The following is a 20597-nucleotide window of genomic DNA, read 5'->3' on the forward strand; positions in this document are numbered from 1 at the left end:
TGCTCGCGCTCGCTAATACTGAAAGTCTACCTACCACACGCCAATACCTCCTCTACAGCACGGGCTTCACCGCACCATTGATCTGGCATGACACCTCCAGGAACACCTGGTCCGACGGGGTAGCGCCATTGGGGAAGGCGGCCGACCGCTGGTCTTCGGAGAAGGCGCTCAGCGGGTACAGGAACGTGACCGACTGGTCGTGCTTCTCGAGCAGCTTGTCGTTGGACGAGACGGCAGCGCTGGCAGCGGTCGTCGGGAACAGAGCGCCGCTGGACATGCCCTTGCGGATCGTGCTCATGTCGGCCACCGAGCGCCGAGTCACCTCGTTCTTGCCGTTCAGCACGGTCAGCAGCACCTGGTTCTTCTCGTTCCAGAGCTTCGTGAGCTTCTCGTACAGGCGAGAGGTCATGGACACGGGCTTGACGGTCGTCTTGGTCTCGCGCTCGTCGTCGCCCTCGACGTCGCTGTGGCCAAACTCGTCGCTGTCGGCGCCGAACCAGTTCGTGTCCGCAAGCGCCGGGGCGAACGGCTCGTCCACGGGGTAGACGAACTCCTCAATCAGGTCCGTGTCAAAGCTCATGCCCACGTCCTCCAGCTCCTTGGGCGAGTCGCACGAGCCCGACGAGTCCGTCACGTCCGAGGCGGCGGACGGCGAGTGCGCCGGCTGCGAGCGCGACTTCTTGTCGGCAGTCACAGCGACCGCGGCTGCGGCGGCCGCGCTGGCGGCCGAGGCCGTCCACGAGGACACGTCCTGGAAGTCCTCCCACGACGTCTTCTCCAGACACGCCACAATGCGCGACGCGATGCTCATCTGCGACAGCTCCTTCACGGGCACGGCGTTGAACATGGACGAGAAGTTGCTGCCGCTCGTCACGTTGGCCACCGAGTCGCTCTGTCCGCAGAACGTGACCGAGAACATCATGGCCATCATCATGGCCAGGTTCTTCTTGGCGGCGTGGATCTCGTGGTGCGACTGCGTCTGCGCCTGCAGCTTCTGGCGCTGCTCCTCCTCGGCCAGCGCGGCCGTCACGGGGTCCTCAGCAATGGGGCTCAGGCCATAGGCGGCGAGCGGGGACTCGTCCAGGTCGCAGAGCAGGTCCTCTCCGACCATGGCCTCGTCCATGTCTTCCAGACACACGGCCCAGTCCACGGCGGGCTCTTCAGACACCACGACGGGCTTCACCGTCTCCACCGGCACGGGTTCCGTCTTGATCTGCGGCTCCTTGCGGCCGAGCTGCTGCTTGAGCTGCTCGCTCTCGACGGCCATGGCGGACATCTGCTCCTGCAGCGCCCTGAGCTCGCGCTCCTTGGCCTGCAGCTGGTCCTCCAGCTGGCCCACGTACGCCTTCTTACGCTCGCGGTGCAGCTGCGCCGACATGCGGTTACGGATGAGTCGGCGCTTCTTCTTGGCCTCCTTCGAGTCCGGATCCAAGTGCTCCAGCTGCGCCTCCATAGCGCGCAGACGCTCCTCGCCACTGGGGTCGAGCGCGGCTTCCGTCTTGAGCTTCTTGCAGCTGGGCGCGGCCTCCAGGTCAGCGGCTTCCAGCGGCTTGCGCTTGTCTCGGCGCGCGTGCACGCGGGCCATGCGCTGCGCCTTGGCCGAGGGCGACGCGGGCGGCTCCAGCTTCACGAGCCGCTGCTTGTCCGACGGGGACGTGGCCGCGGCCGCGGGCGGCAGGCGGATCTGGTCCACGGGCTGCACGCTGTCCGCCTCGCGGGCGGCGGAGCTGGCGCTCGCGGTGGTTTGCCAAATCGTGCGGATGAAGTCGGTCATGCTGGGCTTGTTTCTGAGTGGGCGTTTGTGTGGGAAGTTTTCTGGAGCGAAAGGGGGATACGAGAGTTAGGTACTGCATACTGGCCGTTTCATCTCGGGGGGGGAGAAAATGCCGTTGGAAGGGCGGCTCATACCTTGCTGCTCTCTCTCGGTCGCTATGTCTTAGCTGCGACTTGCCTCCTCCGTCTCCTTTTCCCTTGTGGGCCTCGGTGCCGGCCTCGCGCTTTGGCTTTGATGTGCGTGCTCCCCCCTGCGCTGGCTTCGCCAGAGGCTGGATTTGTCCGGAACCCTACCCCAGTTGACGTTTCAGGCCGCCCCGGTTTTAGCACTACAAGGCTGGAAAACCCATACAAATGAGGTGGTGTCGACCACACAACCTTCTGGAACTGGGGGGTACCAAAGATACCGGCGCTGCCTTTCTTCTACGTTTAAGATCGCAGGGAAGCAACGGCTGGCGGGCGACAGCCTGGGAGCTAGCGCATGATGGCCATCGCCTGCTGCTCGCAGTCTGCCTGGCACATGGCACATGGGCTTCTCCCTCGCTCGACACGGGCGTGGGCGTCTAGAGCGCAGAGAGATCGCTGCGGCGGCCGGACGCCTGTCTTTCACAAGAATCTTCGCCGATCAGAGTGATGTTTGTTGCGTTGTCAAGCTCCGAGTGCGTCGTACGGTTGTGGGTTTATCCGGCACGATTCGGCAACGACCGAGAGAGAGTAAACCAAGAGAGGATACATTTTGCGGCAGCAATTTGCTCTCGCGTGCGGCGCTCGCTTCCATCCAGATGGTACATGTCAGCGGCGTCGGCGTCGGGAGCACGAGCTTCGCCACTGCGGCCTCGACAACGAGCTATGCCACATGTAGGACGCATGCTGTCGTTGCCGCTGCGGTAGGAAGCCGCCGGCAACGCGGTGCGTGCGCGTCGCAGCTCAGGTTGCCGCTCACTGCGGCCTGGCTGCTGCAGGGCCCATCTTGGTGTACGATCTGCGACCGCGGCAACATGCCCGGCACGAATTGCTCGAACGCGGCAAGCAACGTGCTTCATGTTGTTGTCTACGGCGCGACTGTGGCAAGAACGCGTCAAGGTCATCCGGGCACCGCCGCGGCCGAGACCCGAGCACCGGACCTCGTTTCTGTCGGACAAGTACGTCAGCTTCGTCGTCGCCATCGGGATTCTGGCCAAAAGCGGTTCAAATCCACGGCTCGACATGCACAGCCGACGGGGCGAGCTTTGGCAATGCGCTACACCCCAGATCAACATGGATGTCTTTGGGTAGTCACCAGTGGTTATCCACCAGGACGGCGACCAAGCGAAGGGCAGCGCATGCAATGCGGAGGTAGCCATCTCACTGTCCAACGTACTGCACTGCATGCAGTGCTTGACAAGCGGAGCGTCTGATGCGAGAAGCCGTGCGAATGCTGCATTACGGTGGCCCTTAAAGACAATCAGTCCTGATTCAGGACTCTTGACAACGAATAAGGTGCAGTGCACCGTGCACCGACGTGAGCAGTTTCAAGTGGAACCGACAACGGCAACCTTGAAGCTGCCTTATTTCGCGTCAGCTACGGCTACTGCACTCGCACTGAGCACCCGCACCGAGCTGCAGCGTGCCTTAATGGTGCTCGATCACCCATGCGTGCGAGTAATACGCGAGGGGGAGGGGTCATCTAACGAAAGCGTTCTCACCAGGATGCAGGCCCACGGTTCATACAGAAACCCTACTTCCAGTAGAAATCTTAAATATATGTACGATACACACTATTTGCGTCTGCCACACCATCTTCTCCTTTGCCAGCGGGGCGGGCCGGTACGAGGAATCGCCGCACGCTCTGTAAGTCGAGGGGGAAGCCCCTCTCGCGGCCCACACTTGATTTCCGCGCCCACCGGGCTCATGCCTGTATCCCCAACACTGTTGCTGACATCCTGTCGTGTCATTTGTATTCTGCCTCACAGTGAAGCTACTGCCGAAAAACCAGCGGCCATACCAGCAGCTACACAACCTGTTGCTCCGCTAAATCCAGTAAAATAGCAGGCAGCAGCAGCTCGTTCACTACGCCAATGGAAACCGCAGCCGACCGCCGACCGCCCAGTGAAGATATGGTGCGTGTGCAGCTCTCGACGCTGCAGCAGGACAACAGTTGAAGTTGCATGCGATGCAATAGTATCTGCTGCTCTACCAGGCACGAAAAATAGAGACTGACATTGCTGATTGTGCTGACCAATTGCTGTGACTGCAGCCGAGCCCGTTGCCCCCTCAGGGGGCGACGTCGAACCCGTTCAAGACCGCGCTGCACAAGTTCGCGCAGAAGAAGAAGGGCGCTGCGGCCGCCAGTCTGAGCAATGCAGCCACGTCGAGCTTCTTCTCGCGAGGGCAGAGCAAGGCTGCGGCGCAGCAGAAACCGCAGGCTCTCCCGGGATCGGTGAAGCAAGTAAACACGGGGCAACTGCCTCCTGTGTGGGCGACGCCGTCGCCTGCTCCTCCGAGGTTCGGTTATGCAGACGGGGTTGTAGCGATTGTCCTGGAAAACTCATTTGTTGTGGTGTGATCGGTAGGAAACTGTCATCTCCTTTTGACTCGGTGTCCCCGCGACTCCGAAGTCTGTCGACCGCGGATAGCGAGAGTGAAGACGTGACGTCTAGGTCGCTCGATGCTCCGACGAAGAGCCGTCACTCGTTGCATGAGGATGAGCTGGAGCAGGAAGCGCACGGCAACCCGACGTACCCGCACAGCAAGTCTCACCACCACCACCACAACAGCGGAGGTACGAGTAGCCCGCTTGCTGCAGATGCTGCGCAGGCGTCTGCCTCCTCGTCTCGGAATGCGTCAGGGAACCTTCGATACATGCAGTTCGAGCGACTGCTAGAGAAGGAAGTCATCGACCTGGACCAGCTTCGCAAGCTCAGTTGGGGTGGGGTCCCTACGAAGCATCGGCCTACAGTCTGGCGGCTGCTGTTGGTACGGGTGCCTTATGCGTGCGTTTTTGCTTGAATCCATGAACTCACCCCGTGATATTGTTCTCGATTGCAGGGCTACATGCCGTCGAAGAAAGATCGACGTGCCGCCATGCTGGAGCGAAAGCGACAGGAATACGTAGAACTGCTGCAGCAGTATTATTACATCCCGGACACTGATCGGGGCACGCGTGAGCAAACCACGCTGCGCCAGATCCTCGTCGACATTCCACGCACCAACGCTGATGTTAAGCTCTTCCAAAGCGAGCGCATCCATCAGGTGAGTCGACCGTGGCATTGCTTGGGTTGCTTGTACCATGCTAATGTGGATGACCTCGTTGCGCATGCAGTGCATGGAACGCGTCCTATATATATGGGCTATCCGGCACCCAGCCAGTGGCTACGTGCAGGGAATCAACGACCTCATGACCCCGTTTTTAGTCGTATTTCTTTCGGCTTTTATCGGTAAACGAGCGAGAGCTCCATATGACTGGCCATGGCGATGAAGGTGCTGGTGCTGACAGCGATGCTTGATGTACAGATGAGCCGCAGGCGTGCGATTTGTCGATGATCTCGGACGAGAACTTGCAGATTGTGGAGGCAGACAGCTACTGGTGCCTGACAAAGTTGCTGGACGATATCCAGGATCACTACACGTTTGCTCAACCGGGCCTGCAGCGCATGGTGCAGCGCATGGAGGAACTGGTGCACCGTTGCGATGCTGACCTGTTTGAGCACATTGTGGAGCGTGAGAATGTGCAGTTCGTGCAGTTTGCGTTCCGTTGGATGAACTGCCTGCTCATGCGCGAGCTCCCGCTGGACGGCATCGTACGCATTTGGGATACTTACTTGTGTGAAGACTCGGGCTTCGAGGGCTTCCACGTGTACGTTTGCGCTGCCATTCTCATGACGTTTGGCGAGACGCTCAAGACGCTCGAGTTCCAAGACTTGGTACTCTTCCTGCAAAGCCTGCCGACGAAGGACTGGGTTGAGAATGAGATCGAGCCGCTGCTCTCACGCGCGTTTATCCTACAGACCTACTTCGCCGATGCTCCGAACCACCTCACCGTTCAATAGGGAGGAAGAGGAATCTGGCCGGTTCGATAGCCCATGTCACCAAACACCAATATATAAAAATGCTGACTGCGGCTGGCACGCTCTCGTAATCCGTGTCTTCTCTTCTGACTCATTGTCATTTGTATTCGATCAGAAAGAGGAAGCTAGGCAATTGCACGCTGTTGTGGTTCTGCAGTGCGAGGGTGTACGATGTCACGGGCCCGCATGGCTCCACAACATGCGTCCACAGCATTCGCTACCCTGGCAGGTGCGGGTGCCAGAGAAAACGTGGTCCGACCTGGCCTCTGGCATGCGCTCCCCCACGAGAATTTTGTTTGGGTCCAACAGACAGCACGCATTTCGACGGTTTGTCTGTAGATAACGGTGGATGCTGGTGGCTGCAAGCTGGTGACTGAAAGCTGGTGGCTGAGCAAGCGTCCGTCAGGCCCCCACTTTTTTCTTGTGGGCGGACTTGTTCCGCTTGGGACTCCAAGTGTGCAATATGGCTTCCAACAACAGAATGTTCTCGATGGCCGGTCACGCGTTGAAGCTGTCCGAATTCTCGACTGAATGGGAGAACACGTGCCCAGGCTGTTTGCGCATTGGCGACGTCGGTGCCGAGAGCTGGAGCCCCAGCTTGGGCTCGCTGGCACCACGTCACAGCCGTGCAGCATTTCTTGTGATGGCCTCGGGGTGCCTCTAGGATTTGTATGGCATCCAATCGCTCCTCCTAAATGCGAATGGAAAACCCTTCATAACCGACACGATCTGATATAGCATTATAAGAGGGATATACTATATCACAATATCAATCCGTCGTACCGAAAGCAAACGCAGTATATAATGTACCCAAATACTATTTATGGAAGGGTATCAAACCCCGCGCCACGAATCTTCTCCTGGTCGTCGTAAAGCGTGTTCGTCCCCCGTTCTAGAATTGGTGTGGCACACATGGCGTTCTTCTGGTCAAGTTCAAACGAGACATAGATTTGAGCAAACGAAGAAGGTCTGTCTCTTGAGGCGTAACTGCTGTTGACTCGCTTTTTGTATGGGGTCGGAGTTCCGTCGATTGGCACTGCATGCTCGTGCCAATTCCCAATTCGCCTCCTTGCGCGTACGATAGCGAGTCTTCTCCGCTGTCCTGCGCGACTGAGTTCCCCCGCTTCCGCCTGCTCTCTCCATGCCCAGTCCGTCCTCGCGCTGCTCTCCCGACCGCCCCTCTTTGGACCCGAAACAGCAACAACAGCAACAACAGCAGCAGCCCCCAGCAGATGACCAGCGCCTCAAAGCCAAAGCCTTCGCCGTGCGCAAGCAGTGGGAAGCCAAGGCCGCTTCCTTCCAGCGAGGACTTGAGCACGTGCAGCATTGTCACTCGGGCGATGCCTGTGGCAGCTCGCTCTGCCACTCCACGCGCCGGCTGATGAAGACGTACGCGACCCATCCGTGCCCCAAGAAGATCAATCCGGACAGCGACTGCCGAGTCTGCAAGCTCTGGGACTTCCTCATGGCCTCGCAGCAATTGCCCAGGCTAGAGAGTATGTTGGCGCAGGAAGGCCGCAACTGCGGCTCGGCGCTGATTGAGCCGCGCCGACTGACGCGCCCCAGTGCGCTGCTCCGCCGGATCGCGTCTGTGCAGAAGAAAGCGCAGAACACGACTCACCGCTTTTAGGCAGAGAGGAGTCAAGACGAGAGAAGACAGAGAGGACAAGTGAATGCTCAGCTTGTCAAAATTTTGGGCTGCAACAGCGGCGCGCGGGGTCTATAGGCTGCCGCGTCTCCTGGCAGCATGGAGTTTAGGTGCAGACGTCGCACGGGTTTAAGCCGCGGCGTGGCGGCCATCAAATGGACCTACAAGCCAAGCTTCTTGAACCTGGAGACCACCATTTAGTTGGACAACAGTTAGGAAATCTTTGTATCTTAGTGAAGCGCAAACAAATGCAGAAAGAGTGGTCTCCAAATCTGCGTACCTCTTCTGCTGCTCGTCGGCCAGGTTCGCCAGCACCTTCTCGAACTCTTCGTTGTCATGGTAGTACATGAGTGCAGCCTGAAAGGCATGCAAGTCCAGCTTGAACTTCTTGCAGACGTCCTCGGTGAGCTTGCCAGAAGCCTTGATGTACTGCTGCGAGAGCTGGTTGCGGAACTCCGCGTCCGTCAATTTCTGCTCGCGCAGCGCGGTGGCGATCTTCTCCATCTCGGCCGTCAACAACGGGATCAGTTGCTCCATGACGCTAATCACCGTCGCGACCTCAATCTCCGGCTTGTCCTCCGGCACCATCTACAACACAATCAATCCATAAATCTACGCAGCTCAACGTCTCAACCTCCAGCAGCTACTCGTCGTACCCACGCTGAATTGGCTCTGGGGATCAGCGGGTCACGCGAGCCTGTGACTTTCCACCGCAGGCGTCCAAGCTTGCGCACAAAGTCGTCGATGGTTTCGGCCTCCGCGACCGAGATCTTGCCGCCCGGGCCACCGCCGCGCAGCGTACCCGCCACGAGCTGCTGCAGGGCCTCCTGCACGTGCTCCTTGGTCACGTAGTTGTTGCGGAAGACGGCGTCCTGCACCTTCTCGAGCGTGGACTCGAACGCGATGCTCATGTTGAGCGCGCGCTGCTCGGGCGACAGCTTGAGGTTGCCGCCGTTCTCTGCCTTCTCCTTCTGCACGCTCTTCTCCAGGTCCTCCAGCATGCGCGCCGCGAACACGCTCATGTTCTGGTCAATCTGTTCGTACAGACGCAGCAGCGCCGTCACGTTTTGGATTGGGTTCACAGTGTAGCCTCCTTCCTCCTTCTGCTCGCTCCGTGCCTCGTTCTGCAGCGCAGCAGCCAGCGCCAAGGCACCACCCGCCGCGGCAAAAGCCGACACGTTCACACGCCGTTTCTGCGTTCCAGAGACCGCATTCCGCCCAGAAAAAAGAGCCGCGTGCACTGCCGCCGTCTGCTGACTACACCCCACTGTACCATTTTCCGCCAGCGGCCGCACAGCACGCAGCACGCGCCTCCACAGCGTTTGCTCTACCCGCGTCGCCCGTGCCAACATAATTAAGTCTGCGGCCATCAATGCACGTATACCTCGGTGTATACACCAGCACACCTTTATCCGGTTGTGGTACCATGAAACAGGTACATCTCAATTAGAAACCCCGGCTCCACTCATTACCCGAGTTGAGCACCTAAACCGACGTCTGACACATCATGAGCGCGCTGCTGCTGGGCACGGAGCCCGTGACCGAGGTGAAGCTACACCCCGTGGTGGTGCTGCAGGCGCTGGACCGCTCGCTGCGCCGCGCCGAGGGCCAGGAGCGCGTGATCGGCACGCTTCTGGGCCGCGTGGAGAACGGCGTGGCTGAGATCAGCGGCTCGTTCGCTGTGCCGCACCTGGAGAAGGGCGACGAGGTGGCGGTGGGCCGCGACTTCCACGCGCACATGTACGAGCTGCACCAGCGCGTGAACGAGGGCGACGTGGTCGTGGGCTGGTACGCGGCGGGTGCGGGCCGCCTGGACGACCACTCGGCGCTCATCCAGCAGTTCTACAGCTCGGTGTGCGAGCTGCCCGTGCACCTGCTGGTGGACACGAGTCTGCGCGGTGACAAGCTGGACGTGTCGGCTTTTGTGAGCACCCCGCTCGAGGTCGTGGACACGGCGCTCGTGCACCAGTTCAAGCAGATCCCCGTGACGCAGAAGCTCTCGGAGCCGGAGGCCATCGCACGTACGTTTGCGACTGTTTTAGACATGGTTTTTATTTGGATTTATTGGATTTCTAACTGTTTTTTTATGGTGTAGTAAACGCGATGACGCCCAAGAACGGAGAGGCCAAGGCGGTGGAGCTGCCCAAGGAACTACAGGCGCTGGAGGAGACCATGCAGCAGCTGTACGAGTGTATTGACGGGGCTGGATCTTTTGTCGGCGACGTGGTGGCCGGCAAGCAGACGGCGGACCATAAGCTGGGACGCGAGATTGCGGACGCGCTCGCAGCCATCCCGATGCTGCGCGAGGAGCAGTTCGACCAGCTCTTCAACACGGGCCTGCAGGACCTGCTCATGGTGTCGTACCTGTCCGGACTCACGCAGGCGCAGCTGTCCATGGCCGAGAAGCTCATCAACACCTAACTTGTCGACGTGCAGATTCTTGGCGAGACCTGCAGCTCGCTTCGGTAGTTTTAGTAAGCGCGGAGACGGCGAACAGGTTGCTGCATTTGCTTTTTGATTTGTTCGTGTTTTCCTGCTGCCAGTTGCGAGTGACCCTTCGGCTTTTAGTGTTTACTGGCAGGCGTCTGGATTCAGATCCCAGGCCGCATAATGGTGGCTCGTGCAGGGAAGGCGTCGGCGTCTTCTTCGGGTATTTCGTCGCCGAGTTCTTCGAGTCTGGACGAGGATTCGCTGGTGTCTTCTGATTCTGCGTCCGAGAGCGAGTTCTCGACGGACTCGGAGTCGCACACTGCGCCATCCGCTCGACGCGCTCGAAATGCGCGAGTCTCTCGACGTCGATGGAGGAAATCGCACAACCCGTCGGCTAGCACAAGTGCACTGCTCCCACCTGCTGAGCCAGCGTCGACGTCGCTATGGACCACTCGCGAGAAACAGTTTGAGAAGTTCCGCTCCAGTTTGTTGTCCATGCCCGTCCCCGACGGAGTCGTTCGCATTGAGAAGGCGAAGGGCTACTCTCTCCACGTCATGTCGGTGCTGAACTGGGTACTGCCGGATTCGATCCTGCACTCTTCAGCGATCCCTGCTTCCAGTGGCACGAACGAGAGTGAAGACGACGAAGAGGAACCTCTCGTCACGTTGGGCGTGCACGTGAGCTTGTTCCACGCGGTGTCTAAACGCTTCTTTGGCAACACGTGGGTGAGCCCCGAGCTTGCGGTCGACCCTTTCAACATCAAGCAGGCCCGGCACCCCAAGGATGGTACGCTGCGGTACGTCGTCGAGAATGCGCTTTTGAACTTCCGAGCCTACTTCATCTCGGACATCATCGATGCAAATTGCGTCGGGGTGTTGGAGCTCGTGGCTTACGAGAAGGACCCGGACTCGAAGGCAACGGTACGAATCGTAGGCTGTGGCTGGACGATCTTGCCGCTTTTCGCTCGACAGCAACCGGTGCAGAGTGGTGACACCAACGTGATGCCGTCTGCCTTCTCCTTGAATACGAGTGGAGACTCTGTTAGTGTGTTTACGGGAAGCCCACGCGCGCTGTGGGAGCTCAATCCTGATGCTTGGAGCGGCCAAGAGAAGCACGAGGGATCCAAGTTCTACTACCAGCTAGTGCAGTACGAGCCAATGATGTCAATCGCGATGTTCTTGCGAAAAAACGAGTTGGTCGGCGCACTCGACCCGATTCCAGGCTTGAAGAATGGAAACCTCGCAAACATTGACATGGGCAAGAATCCGAAAATGCTACTGCGGGAGGAGGCGGATACCACGTACGAAGACACACTGGCATCGTTCGTGAAAATTGCGTCTTTGGTGCCCAAGGCGGTGCACGTGGAAGACCCGTTCGAGCTTACCGTGATTGCTACGCGAGTAGCGATCAACCTTCGCGATGAAATTGAGGCCAACTTGATCGCTCGACTGAGGATCAGCCGTAAAGCGATCCATGAAGGCGCTACCAGCGTCGAAGGAGAAGTTTCTGCTCGCGTACTCAAGATCGCACTGCACAACGGTCGGTGCTTTCGCACACGTCAATTCACTGTCCCGCTCAAAGCTGACCCCAACGGAGGCGACACGCTTCTCTGTGTGCGCAACCACTCCAAGCTTCGGGGCTTCGTGTTCCACCCGAACATGGCGATCGTTGTGGTGCTACAGTACACGGTTCATTTCCGGATTATCTGGCCAGCTAAGCTGAAGCAGCAAGCCCTTGAAGCCAAGAAGCCTCTTCCTCCTGAAGAAGATGTGGTGCTAGTGACGATGGGAGCGCGCGCACTGATACCAAGCGATGGGAAAAAGCTGTATCTGTACGACAAGCACCACCACGCGACTGCTATCTCCGCTGAGCCCCTTACGACATTAGGAGGAGTGCTGTTGCAAGAACAGGAAGAGCACCGACGTGTCCTTCATGTAGACCTCCTTTCTGGGGCTCCCTGTCGCCCCTACTCGGACAACACGTTGTACACTCCCCCAGACCAAGTGACGAGATCACTGCAGAGTCGAGAGGTGTCCGTCAAGGACTCTTTCGCCTTTTGTGACCTGAAGATCACAATTGATGAAGACGTGCCAGCGGTCGGACGGCTAGTCGAGGAAGCTGCGGCTCCAGCATCACCCGCTAAGCCCACTGAAAACAACCAAACTGCAGAGAAAAGCGAAGACTGCGCTGCCGATCAATGGGCGAGAAAGCTATTGGGGAAGGCGAACAGCAATCCTGTGCTGGCTCACACGCTCAATGCATTGGCTGCCGCTCCTACTGCTAAGGAAAAAGCAGCAGCCTCACTTCCGAAGACGCCGTCGCCAACCAAAAAGCAGCCGGTGGAGCACCCAACTTCGCTTGTCCCTGACGCTCCTACATCCGAGCTCAGTCGCGCCTCAAAGACCCTTCTTACTCGCTACGGCTACATGGAGTCTCACGACAAGCCAACTTCGTCCCCGACCAACAACCAGGAAGCCCACGCTAAGCGACAAGCTCCGAAGAAAGTCGAATTCATCGCCAAATCAATTGAAACTGAGGTGAAAGACCCGTTCAAGGCTAACGAAATCAGGTTCCACTTCGCTGCCTATCGAGGATGCAGTCCCGGCACAGAAGTGAAGGCGGAGATGGCGTGTAGCCCCGCACCTCTCCGGGTGTACTTCACCTTCCAGTTTTACAACTTCCCTCCTACGCGAACGGAGACGCTACGTCTCAGCAAAGCCTTCGATAATGGAGCTGGTGGCGAGATCCAGACGTACTTGCTAATGCGAGAAACGCCTGCAAACAAGCCTTCGTTGGCTATCCAATTCGATGTGGACACGACCTCTACGAAGAATCCTCTGGAAACTCGCCGCTTCGCCGAGTACTTGAAATGGAACAGTCTGTACGTGGATGTTTGGGATGCTGACAGCCTTTTCCAACTTGGGACGTTTGCGATTCCTCTTCACGAGCTGCTTCGTCAAGGAAACAGCGTCAAGAAATTCCAAGCTGAGGTCGAGATCTCGCCGCCGTTAGGAGGAACGTTGGGACCAGATCACACGGGAGACGGAGAGAGCAGCGCAGTCTGCACCGTTCTAGATACGAAGCATGGCACGAGTATTGGGAGGGTCCAGCTTTTGATGAGCAGCTACGGTTTGAAGGGCGAGAACTTCATTGATCAGACGTCTACGGGACTACAACCACCCCCGACGGCAGCTGGTGGAGACCAAGAACCCCGTAAAGCGAAGCATCGTGTTCGCGCTCGACCTTTAGTCGAAACCAACGCCGAGCTCTATCGTCTGCTATCGCAGGAAGGGTTTTATGGGGACAAAAGTGGGAAAGGCCGTCGAGAGAGGATGGAGTTGCAGCCACGTCAGCGGCAAGGGCTTGTGGATGCGAATACACTCACGCCAAAGGAGATCGCGATTTTGTGTGACTTGTTTGGGGCGCGCAAGAGTGCCGGTGACGCGGCTCGGCCAGCTAACAATCGCTCGACGCGCATCAAGTGTGACCTTGAAGATAAAACAGGTTTACTTGCGCTTCTTTCGCTGAGACCACCGAAACTCGTGGCACCTAAAGCGGAATTTGCGGAAGATCAACTAGTGCCAGTCCCCGACACTCTCAGGCCTCCGCAGCAGAAACCTGTCGCTGCTGCACAACGATTGAAGCGCGTCGTGACCCTTTCAATGAAAAATCGTCTCACTCCTGGTGATGTGTCAGGAAAGAGTGCCGCAGTGGCAAGACTACGGACGCTGCTGGAAAAAGCAAAAGACCACGGAGTAGACCTGAAAAAGAGCTTTGCCCATTTTGACGCTAACGGCGACGGTGAAATCACTCGTGGAGAGCTCAAGAGTGGGTTGGTATCCCTTGGGTGTTTTAAAGACATGACCGACGGCGACTTCGACGCACTCCTAGAACAGCTTGACGAGGACGGTAGTGGGAAGATCGATTTCAGTGAATTCCGAGCTCTGGTGACTGAAGATGGGGCGTCTACAGCAGATCGTCTCGCTCCTGGTGATGTGTCAGGAAAGAGTGCCGCAGTGGCAAGACTACGGACGCTGCTGGACAAAGCAAAAGACCACGGAGTAGACCTGAAAAAGAGCTTTGCCCATTTTGACGCTAACGGCGACGGTGAAATCACTCGTGGAGAGCTCAAGAGTGGGTTGGTATCCCTTGGGTGTTTTAAAGACATGACCGACGGCGACTTCGACGCACTCCTAGAACAGCTTGACGAGGACGGTAGTGGGAAGATCGATTTCAGTGAATTCCGAGCTCTGGTGACTGAAGATGGGGCGTCTACAGCAGATCGTCTCGCTCCTGGTGATGTGTCAGGAAAGAGTGCCGCAGTGGCAAGACTACGGACGCTGCTGGACAAAGCAAAAGACCACGGAGTAGACCTGAAAAAGAGCTTTGCCCATTTTGACGCTAACGGCGACGGTGAAATCACTCGTGGAGAGCTCAAGAGTGGGTTGGTATCCCTTGGGTGTTTTAAAGACATGACCGACGGTGACTTCGACGCACTCCTAGAACAGCTTGACGAGGACGGCAGTGGGAAGATCGATTTCAGTGAATTCCGAGCTCTGGTGACTGAGGGTGGGGCGCCTGCAGGAGATGTCGATGATAAGGCAGAGTTGATAAACAGACTGAAGGCGCTAATGGAGAAGGCGATCGAGAAGGGCGTTTCTATTGATGCTTGCTTCGCGCACTTTGACAAGGACGGCGATGGGACCATCAAGAAGGAAGAGTTTGTGACGGCAATGACCGAGCTGGGCTTTGCGGCAGACCCGTCGGTCATCAATGGAGTTATCAAATTTCTTGATCGTAACGAAAGCGGGGCTATCTCACTCTCCGAGTTCAAGCAGCTCTTTCCGACATCAGCATCGTCTCCTATCACCTCTGCATCGACAACTGTCGACGAAGCTGTTGCCAACAAAACGCCTGAAACACAGTCCACTGCATTTGACGAACAGAAATCGCCTACTGATGAAGGTGCTGGCTCTGACCTCCTAGTTGACAAGAAGACAGAAGAAATGAAGGCAAATTCAACCGATCCAGCGGCAGATGAAACGAAAGAATCAACCGCAGGATCGGTACCAACAGGAACAGATCTTGGTGCTTCGGAGGAGGCAACGCGAGTTGAAGGATCCACGGCGGCCGAAGGAACTGGCAATGAGGTGCCGAAAAATGCGGTCCCTCAAGAGAGTGAACCTGCGAAGAGAAGACCATCAGAGAGACTGGTGCGCTCGTCTTCATTCAAGAAGCCGGAGATAGCTGGTGCGAATGGAGCCCCCTTCCGACGAACGAAGACGGACCCGAAGGCTGTAAGCGCCGAGGTGACAAACGTAAAAGAAAAGGCCGAAAAGCTAAAGACTTCTCAGCGAGTATCGTTTGCCGCTGTAAAAGCAGCAAAGCGAGCGGAACTCGCTGCTGCGAAAGCAACAAAGTCGGAGGACACCACGACAAGTTCATTGGGAAAAGAAGCCTCAAAGCCATGGAAGTCCAAGCCTGCAGAGACACCCAAAGCACCAGGAAAAAGTGGAGACGCAGGAGAACCAGCGCCTGTTCACTTGGAACAAGCGACGAAGGAGGAAACCTCTGGTGCTCTTGTAAACCCAATCGTACAACACGACCAAAAGGGAGTCGCAGGAAACCTCGATTGCAACTACGCGTTCAACGCCAACCCTGAGATTCGAGCGGTCGAACTGAAGTTGCGCCAAACCGCGCTTGACGCATACCAGCGTGGCATTTTACCGCTGCGTGTGGTCTCCAAGTTCTTGGAGGATGCCGACGATCGTCGCGGGCGAGTACCTGGTAGTAGCGGTCGCGAACGCTCCCGCAAGAAGCGGAGCGAGCTGTTGCGTGTCGAGTTTCTTCAGGTGTTGATGGAGCTAGGCTTCACGTTGCTATCTGACCAGAGTGAAGATGATGAGCGCGGCGCAGTCACTGGCGGAGGAATGCCGAGACCCGTGACGAAGATGAACGACCACTTGTATGCGCGACAACTCGAACGCCTGTCACGATACAGGCAGCATATCAAGAACGACGAGTCCAAGGCACACAAGCAACTTGTTCGCGCTGCTGCGAAGGCAAAGCAGCAGCAGCCACGCGGGAGACAACAAGCTCAGGACAGTCTTCGCCGGTTCGAGGACGAGAAGAACCAACTTCTGCGCGTGCTGTCCTATTACCGCGATGGACACAAGAAGTCGCTCGTGTACTCGTTGCTTCGGCAGCAGGTGACCACCTCTCTTACCTTGTTCCCGTCTTTTGGCGACCTGCTCTTCTTTGAGCTGCCGTTCACAAACCCGTACAACCACAACGACCGCTTCCGCGTCGAGCTGCTGCTTCCTTCGTCCAGAGAGATCGCACTAGTGCTGGACTTGGAGATCGTACGCAGCAGCGAGGAGTGGGCGTTCTACCGTGAGAACCTCCCGCTTGCCTACGGCTTCATCACCTCAGACACAGCAGTGGAAAACGAGATGATCGACGACCACGATGAAGTCGTCATGGACTCGCACGACGAGCTCCACGTCCCCATGCGGCTGCGATGGCTCGACACCAGCGATAGCTTGACAAAGGGAGCGGAGAAGAAAAACTCGACGATTCCGGTCTCTGTGGTGATCAAGAGCTGCTCACACGGCCATACGGTAGCGCTCTTCAACATGGAGTTGCAGCCTCAGCCGTTTGCTTGCCAGCGGGTGCTGCGCTTCTCGCACCCAGCGTCGTCCATTTGGCGCTGGAAACTCAAGTATCCTCGAGGCAAGTTTATCGTGTGCATGGACCCGAGCGTGGCCATGGAGCTGCTACGCAGTGGCGAGGACGAAGCCAGCAACAGCGGTCTCGCAAGCTTCAAGTGCCGCGTGGGCGAATACCCGGCACTGGAAACGTTCTATGTGGTGCTGTACGACGACAAGTACTACGCGCGGGTGTACGAAGTGTGGCAGATCCGCATCCAATCCAAGCTGCGGGTGGACGTGCACGCAGTTCTGGGCCAAAGTGTGCGGCACGAGCTCGTGATCAAGGGCGACGGAGGTTCTGGCGCGAAGCGCCACGTCATGTGCTTCGCTCCGACGCAGCACTGCGACCTCATGCAGTTCCGTCCAGGCCAGGTGTTCGCTTTGGTGCCCCAGGCCTTCAATCGGATCGAGTTTGCCTTCTGCGCAGTGGAGACTGGCACCGACACACAGACGGTGGTGCTTGTGAACCTCGTGGACGTGGAGACGCACGAGCTTGTTGGCGCGTGGAGTGTTCACGTGACACTAGCGCTTCCTGTCATCACCAAGACGTACGCGCTGCGACTGCCGGTGGGTCGAGCTGCGCAGAAGAAAATCTCCTACTCGAACCCGTGGGACCAGCCGCAGACCATCATGCTGCGCTCCAGCGCGCCGAGGCTTGTGGTGCCTCGCGAGCCTGTGCTGCAGCTCCCCGGCAATGGCCAGGCGTTCTTGCGCCTTGCATTTGCAGCTCGAAGCCACTCTGCAGCGGCGTCCGAGGACATCTACCTGTTCATCAACGACAAGCGCACCGACCAGAACGAGGAGTGCTTGCTGTTCCAGGTCACGTACGAGTGAGCTGGCGCACGCAAATGAAGCGCCTGCTATCAATTTCCTTGCGTTCTCTTACTGTTCCCGCAGATACCGCGGCGTTCTCCAAGATACGGTCGCCTTGTAGTCGCACATTGCGTCTCTTAGCGCTGCAGTGGACGCCTACACGCAGTGAACGCAGTGGCACCTCACACAATGCCCGCAGCTTTCCATTCCCGCGCATCACACGATAACAGGCCCTTGCAAACATTGCTCGGCCCATTCCAACGGCGACTGCGGCGTGTTGTTAGTGTCCAGCTCTCATCCCATCGCACACATCCCGGCGCAGCCATCGCAGCGTATCCCCAAATGGCTACAAGGTTGTCGCGGCTCACCCGATCGCAAGAGACTCTTCTCCATCTAAGCGGCGCGACTAGTGGCGGCTGACAGATGGAGACCAACCATTCTCGCTCGCGAGGAAACGTGCGCGGAGTCTGCCGCCCTCTCTGCCCCGCCGTGCACTATATCGCTGGGCAGCGTTGCACGGCCGCACGCGTTACTGCTGTGCATGGTACTTCAATCTGCCCAGCTCAACTGGGCTCTCCTGCTGTTTGACACCCGATGCTGGGAGTTCTCTGGCTTTGAGCGCCCCCGCGCCACTACGTGTATGCAAGTAATACATGACGAAGGTTGGCGATGGATGATACTTGTTTGACCTGGATGCCAGCGCTGGCATCCACCTGGCCAATGTGGCGCCGTTCGCCGCCCAGCGCAAACGCATTGCAAGAGCATTCCCATCCAGACGATAGGGGTGCCTCGGCGATGGGACATACTGAAGGCAAGTGAATCTTCTAGAGTCGCACACGTCGCAGGCATCCACCTGTTCGTTCATTCATTCGGCAACTTTCCCCGAGCAGCGCAAGCGGAGACCAACTTGAGATCTTGAACCATCATGGCGGCAGTGTCTATGCACGGCTCCGAGAACGCCTTCGGCGGCATGAACAGCGGCCTGAATCGCCGCCTATCGCCCGCCTTCCGCACTCTGGCGTCGCCGCTGCGCCAGCGCCACTTCGACCTCGAGAAGTTGCGCGAATTGGCGCGCAGCGACGAGTTCTCCGACAGCGAGAGCGACGGCGTGGACAGCGACGACGACGAAGAGGACGACGTGGCCGACACGATGTTCGTGCCTTACCGCCGCCCGTCGCCCAAGCGAAAGATCGTTGTGGCCCAGCGCCGCGCCCTGCAGAAACAGCAGAAGAAAAACGACAAGAAGGCTGGCAGTAGCCCCAAGGGCGACGAGTGGGAGATCGTTGACAAATCCCCGACGTTCGAGAGCGTCGCCGAGGGCAAGGCGGAGCTGGGAGGAGAGAGCTGGTTCGTGCAGGAGCGCGAGCAGTAGACGACGATGACGACGTACCTTGGCTGCTGTCGTCTTCTGGGTAAATTAACTTCATCATTTGAGTTTTTCGACTGTCTTCCAGCGTGCGTGGTGCAATATGTTAGACTCTATCTGCTATTAGTTCACGCGGGGACGCTTACTGTGTGTCAGGTACCGAGGATTCTCCTGCGAAGAAGACTGCGACTGAGACGGCGTCTGACTGCTGGTGATGTTAACGTTGCCGCTACTGCAAGGCACGAACACACTGGTTGGTACGCATAAATAAATTAGTGCTGAGCCAGTTGAACGCACATACCCGTTGGCAAAGAGCGTGACTTCTTCCTCGCTGCGGAACGGAACAACCATAAGAGAAACAACGGTAAGTATGCAGCGAGAGGAAGCTGTGCCAGCACGTATCTCTGACCTGCGAGTTTGTGATGACGCCGGGAGGAATGTCGTCACCGTGGACAGCGTCATCTCGATGGAGAACTTGGCCATAGACGTCGACTCGGCCGCAAACAGCACCGGGCTACAACAAGACCAGGCGCTTCAGATACCATCACTCGCAACAACAAAGCTCAATCACAACACACCTCCCGCTTGAGCTAAAGTAGAAGGACACTTCCAGCACGTCGCTCGCCTTGCAGAACGCCAGCAACGCCTAACACAGCTCAAATCATGAGCTTCCTTCTTCCCCACCCTCTCCAACACTCCACCTACCCTGATCTCCTTAATGCAAAAGATCAACTGCGCGGACGAGTCGATGCTGTCCGCTGGCGGCTGCAGAATGTACTCGTTGAATTCGGCGCTCTCCACCGCCGTCTCCGTCTGTAACTGGGCTTTACTATCGGTCACGTTGTTAAAGTAGCTCTCGAACTTCACATGCGTGGCCGAGCACGTGACACTCACCTCGCTGCTGTGGTGGATATGGGCCAGCAGCGAGCTCAAGTGGTGTTGCCGCGTGCGCCAGCGACTGGGACACGCGTCCTTGTCGAATACGGCGCGCATAACCTGGCACGACTGCACCTTCATGTGGTGCGTCTTGGTGATGTCGAAGTCGCAGCGCAGCCGCCAGCGCAGCTCTATGCAGTCCAACCCCACCTCGTCCACCTCGCTGCTCTGCGAAGTGTCCTCCTGACTGGCGTCTACCTGATCCAGCGCGTCTTGGTCCACCAGCAGCGCCAGTTGGACGCTCTGAACGTGTTTCAGCGTCCGGAACACGTTACAGCACGACCTGGCAAACACTTTGCACTTGATAAAGGGCGTGCGGCCGTTGAAGCGTGCCCGGAGCGTCTCCAGCGACGTCACGTCGACGTCCGAGAGCGTGACGCTGCAGCCTTGAGACTCGGAGAAGAACGTGCGGTCCAGCACCACCTGGCCAGAGGCGGAGTGCGCGTCATTCAACGCGCGCAGCGTAAGTCGACGCGCGACAGGGTCGCACTCCAGCGACAGCTCCTTGCCAACCTGCGCTAAGCACTGCAGTGCCGCCACGAACACCTTGAGCGCTTCCTCAGCGATGTCGAGCCGCACCTCCATGCTGAAATGCTCGATTTCACGTTAGTGACATGTATTAACATTACGAGAGTGACACATTGTTTTTTTACTTTAATATTTTAGGAAATCTACCATTTTTCGTCAAATTAAGTCTCCCCTGTGATAATCGATTGACCTTGCTCTAGTGTACAAAAAACACCCCCACTTCTAATATCTAATATTAAATAATGGGTCTAGGAAAGGAGATCAAATAGTGTATATATTGTGAGTACCGATTACTTTGTCTTGTGAAAAGACCTGATTATTCTACGGCTTTGCGTACTATCCCAGT

General features: G+C 57.5%; 8 protein-coding genes across 8 annotated transcripts; 5 read left to right on the plus strand and 3 right to left on the minus strand.

Annotated features, from left to right (window-relative positions):
* Nucleotides 1-52: 52 nt before the first annotated feature.
* Nucleotides 53-2939, minus strand: KRP23_12237 (bZIP transcription factor 49; the record flags this gene model as incomplete). Its single annotated transcript, XM_067882829.1, has 3 exons — nt 53-1815; nt 1909-1929; nt 2885-2939. 3 exons carry the CDS (start codon nt 2937-2939, stop codon nt 53-55), a joined length of 1839 nt encoding a protein of 612 aa, XP_067739845.1.
* Nucleotides 2940-3830: 891 nt separating this feature from the next.
* Nucleotides 3831-5801, plus strand: KRP23_12238 (TBC1 domain family member 22B; the record flags this gene model as incomplete). Its single annotated transcript, XM_067882830.1, has 6 exons — nt 3831-3872; nt 4010-4257; nt 4326-4728; nt 4801-5004; nt 5075-5189; nt 5266-5801. 6 exons carry the CDS (start codon nt 3831-3833, stop codon nt 5799-5801), a joined length of 1548 nt encoding a protein of 515 aa, XP_067739846.1.
* A 1159-nt stretch (nt 5802-6960) lies between these two features.
* On the plus strand, nt 6961-7449 carry KRP23_12239 (uncharacterized protein; the record flags this gene model as incomplete). The annotated part of the gene is made up of 1 exon (XM_067882831.1): nt 6961-7449. The coding sequence occupies one exon, from the start codon at nt 6961-6963 to the stop codon at nt 7447-7449; it is 489 nt and encodes a 162-aa protein (XP_067739847.1).
* Nucleotides 7450-7628: 179 nt separating this feature from the next.
* KRP23_12240 (uncharacterized protein) lies at nt 7629-8819 on the minus strand (the record flags this gene model as incomplete). Its single annotated transcript, XM_067882833.1, has 3 exons — nt 7629-7650; nt 7748-8055; nt 8124-8819. The coding sequence occupies 3 exons, from the start codon at nt 8817-8819 to the stop codon at nt 7629-7631; spliced, it is 1026 nt and encodes a 341-aa protein (XP_067739848.1).
* A 155-nt stretch (nt 8820-8974) lies between these two features.
* KRP23_12241 (Eukaryotic translation initiation factor 3 subunit F-1) lies at nt 8975-9888 on the plus strand (the record flags this gene model as incomplete). The annotated part of the gene is made up of 2 exons (XM_067882834.1): nt 8975-9488; nt 9563-9888. 2 exons carry the CDS (start codon nt 8975-8977, stop codon nt 9886-9888), a joined length of 840 nt encoding a protein of 279 aa, XP_067739849.1.
* A 189-nt stretch (nt 9889-10077) lies between these two features.
* On the plus strand, nt 10078-17442 carry KRP23_12242 (Nephrocystin-4; the record flags this gene model as incomplete). The annotated part of the gene is made up of 1 exon (XM_067882835.1): nt 10078-17442. The coding sequence occupies one exon, from the start codon at nt 10078-10080 to the stop codon at nt 17440-17442; it is 7365 nt and encodes a 2454-aa protein (XP_067739850.1).
* Nucleotides 17443-18346: 904 nt separating this feature from the next.
* On the plus strand, nt 18347-18793 carry KRP23_12243 (uncharacterized protein; the record flags this gene model as incomplete). Its single annotated transcript, XM_067882836.1, has 1 exon — nt 18347-18793. One exon carries the CDS (start codon nt 18347-18349, stop codon nt 18791-18793), a length of 447 nt encoding a protein of 148 aa, XP_067739851.1.
* Nucleotides 18794-18910: 117 nt separating this feature from the next.
* KRP23_12244 (Cell cycle checkpoint control protein RAD9A) lies at nt 18911-20308 on the minus strand (the record flags this gene model as incomplete). The annotated part of the gene is made up of 5 exons (XM_067882837.1): nt 18911-19019; nt 19089-19118; nt 19197-19301; nt 19366-19433; nt 19493-20308. 5 exons carry the CDS (start codon nt 20306-20308, stop codon nt 18911-18913), a joined length of 1128 nt encoding a protein of 375 aa, XP_067739852.1.
* Nucleotides 20309-20597: the final 289 nt, after the last annotated feature.

Source organism: Phytophthora ramorum (genome assembly GCF_020800215.1).
Source record: "Phytophthora ramorum isolate Pr-102 chromosome Unknown Phyram_PR-102_s0014, whole genome shotgun sequence".
NCBI lineage: Eukaryota > Oomycota > Peronosporomycetes > Peronosporales > Peronosporaceae > Phytophthora > Phytophthora ramorum.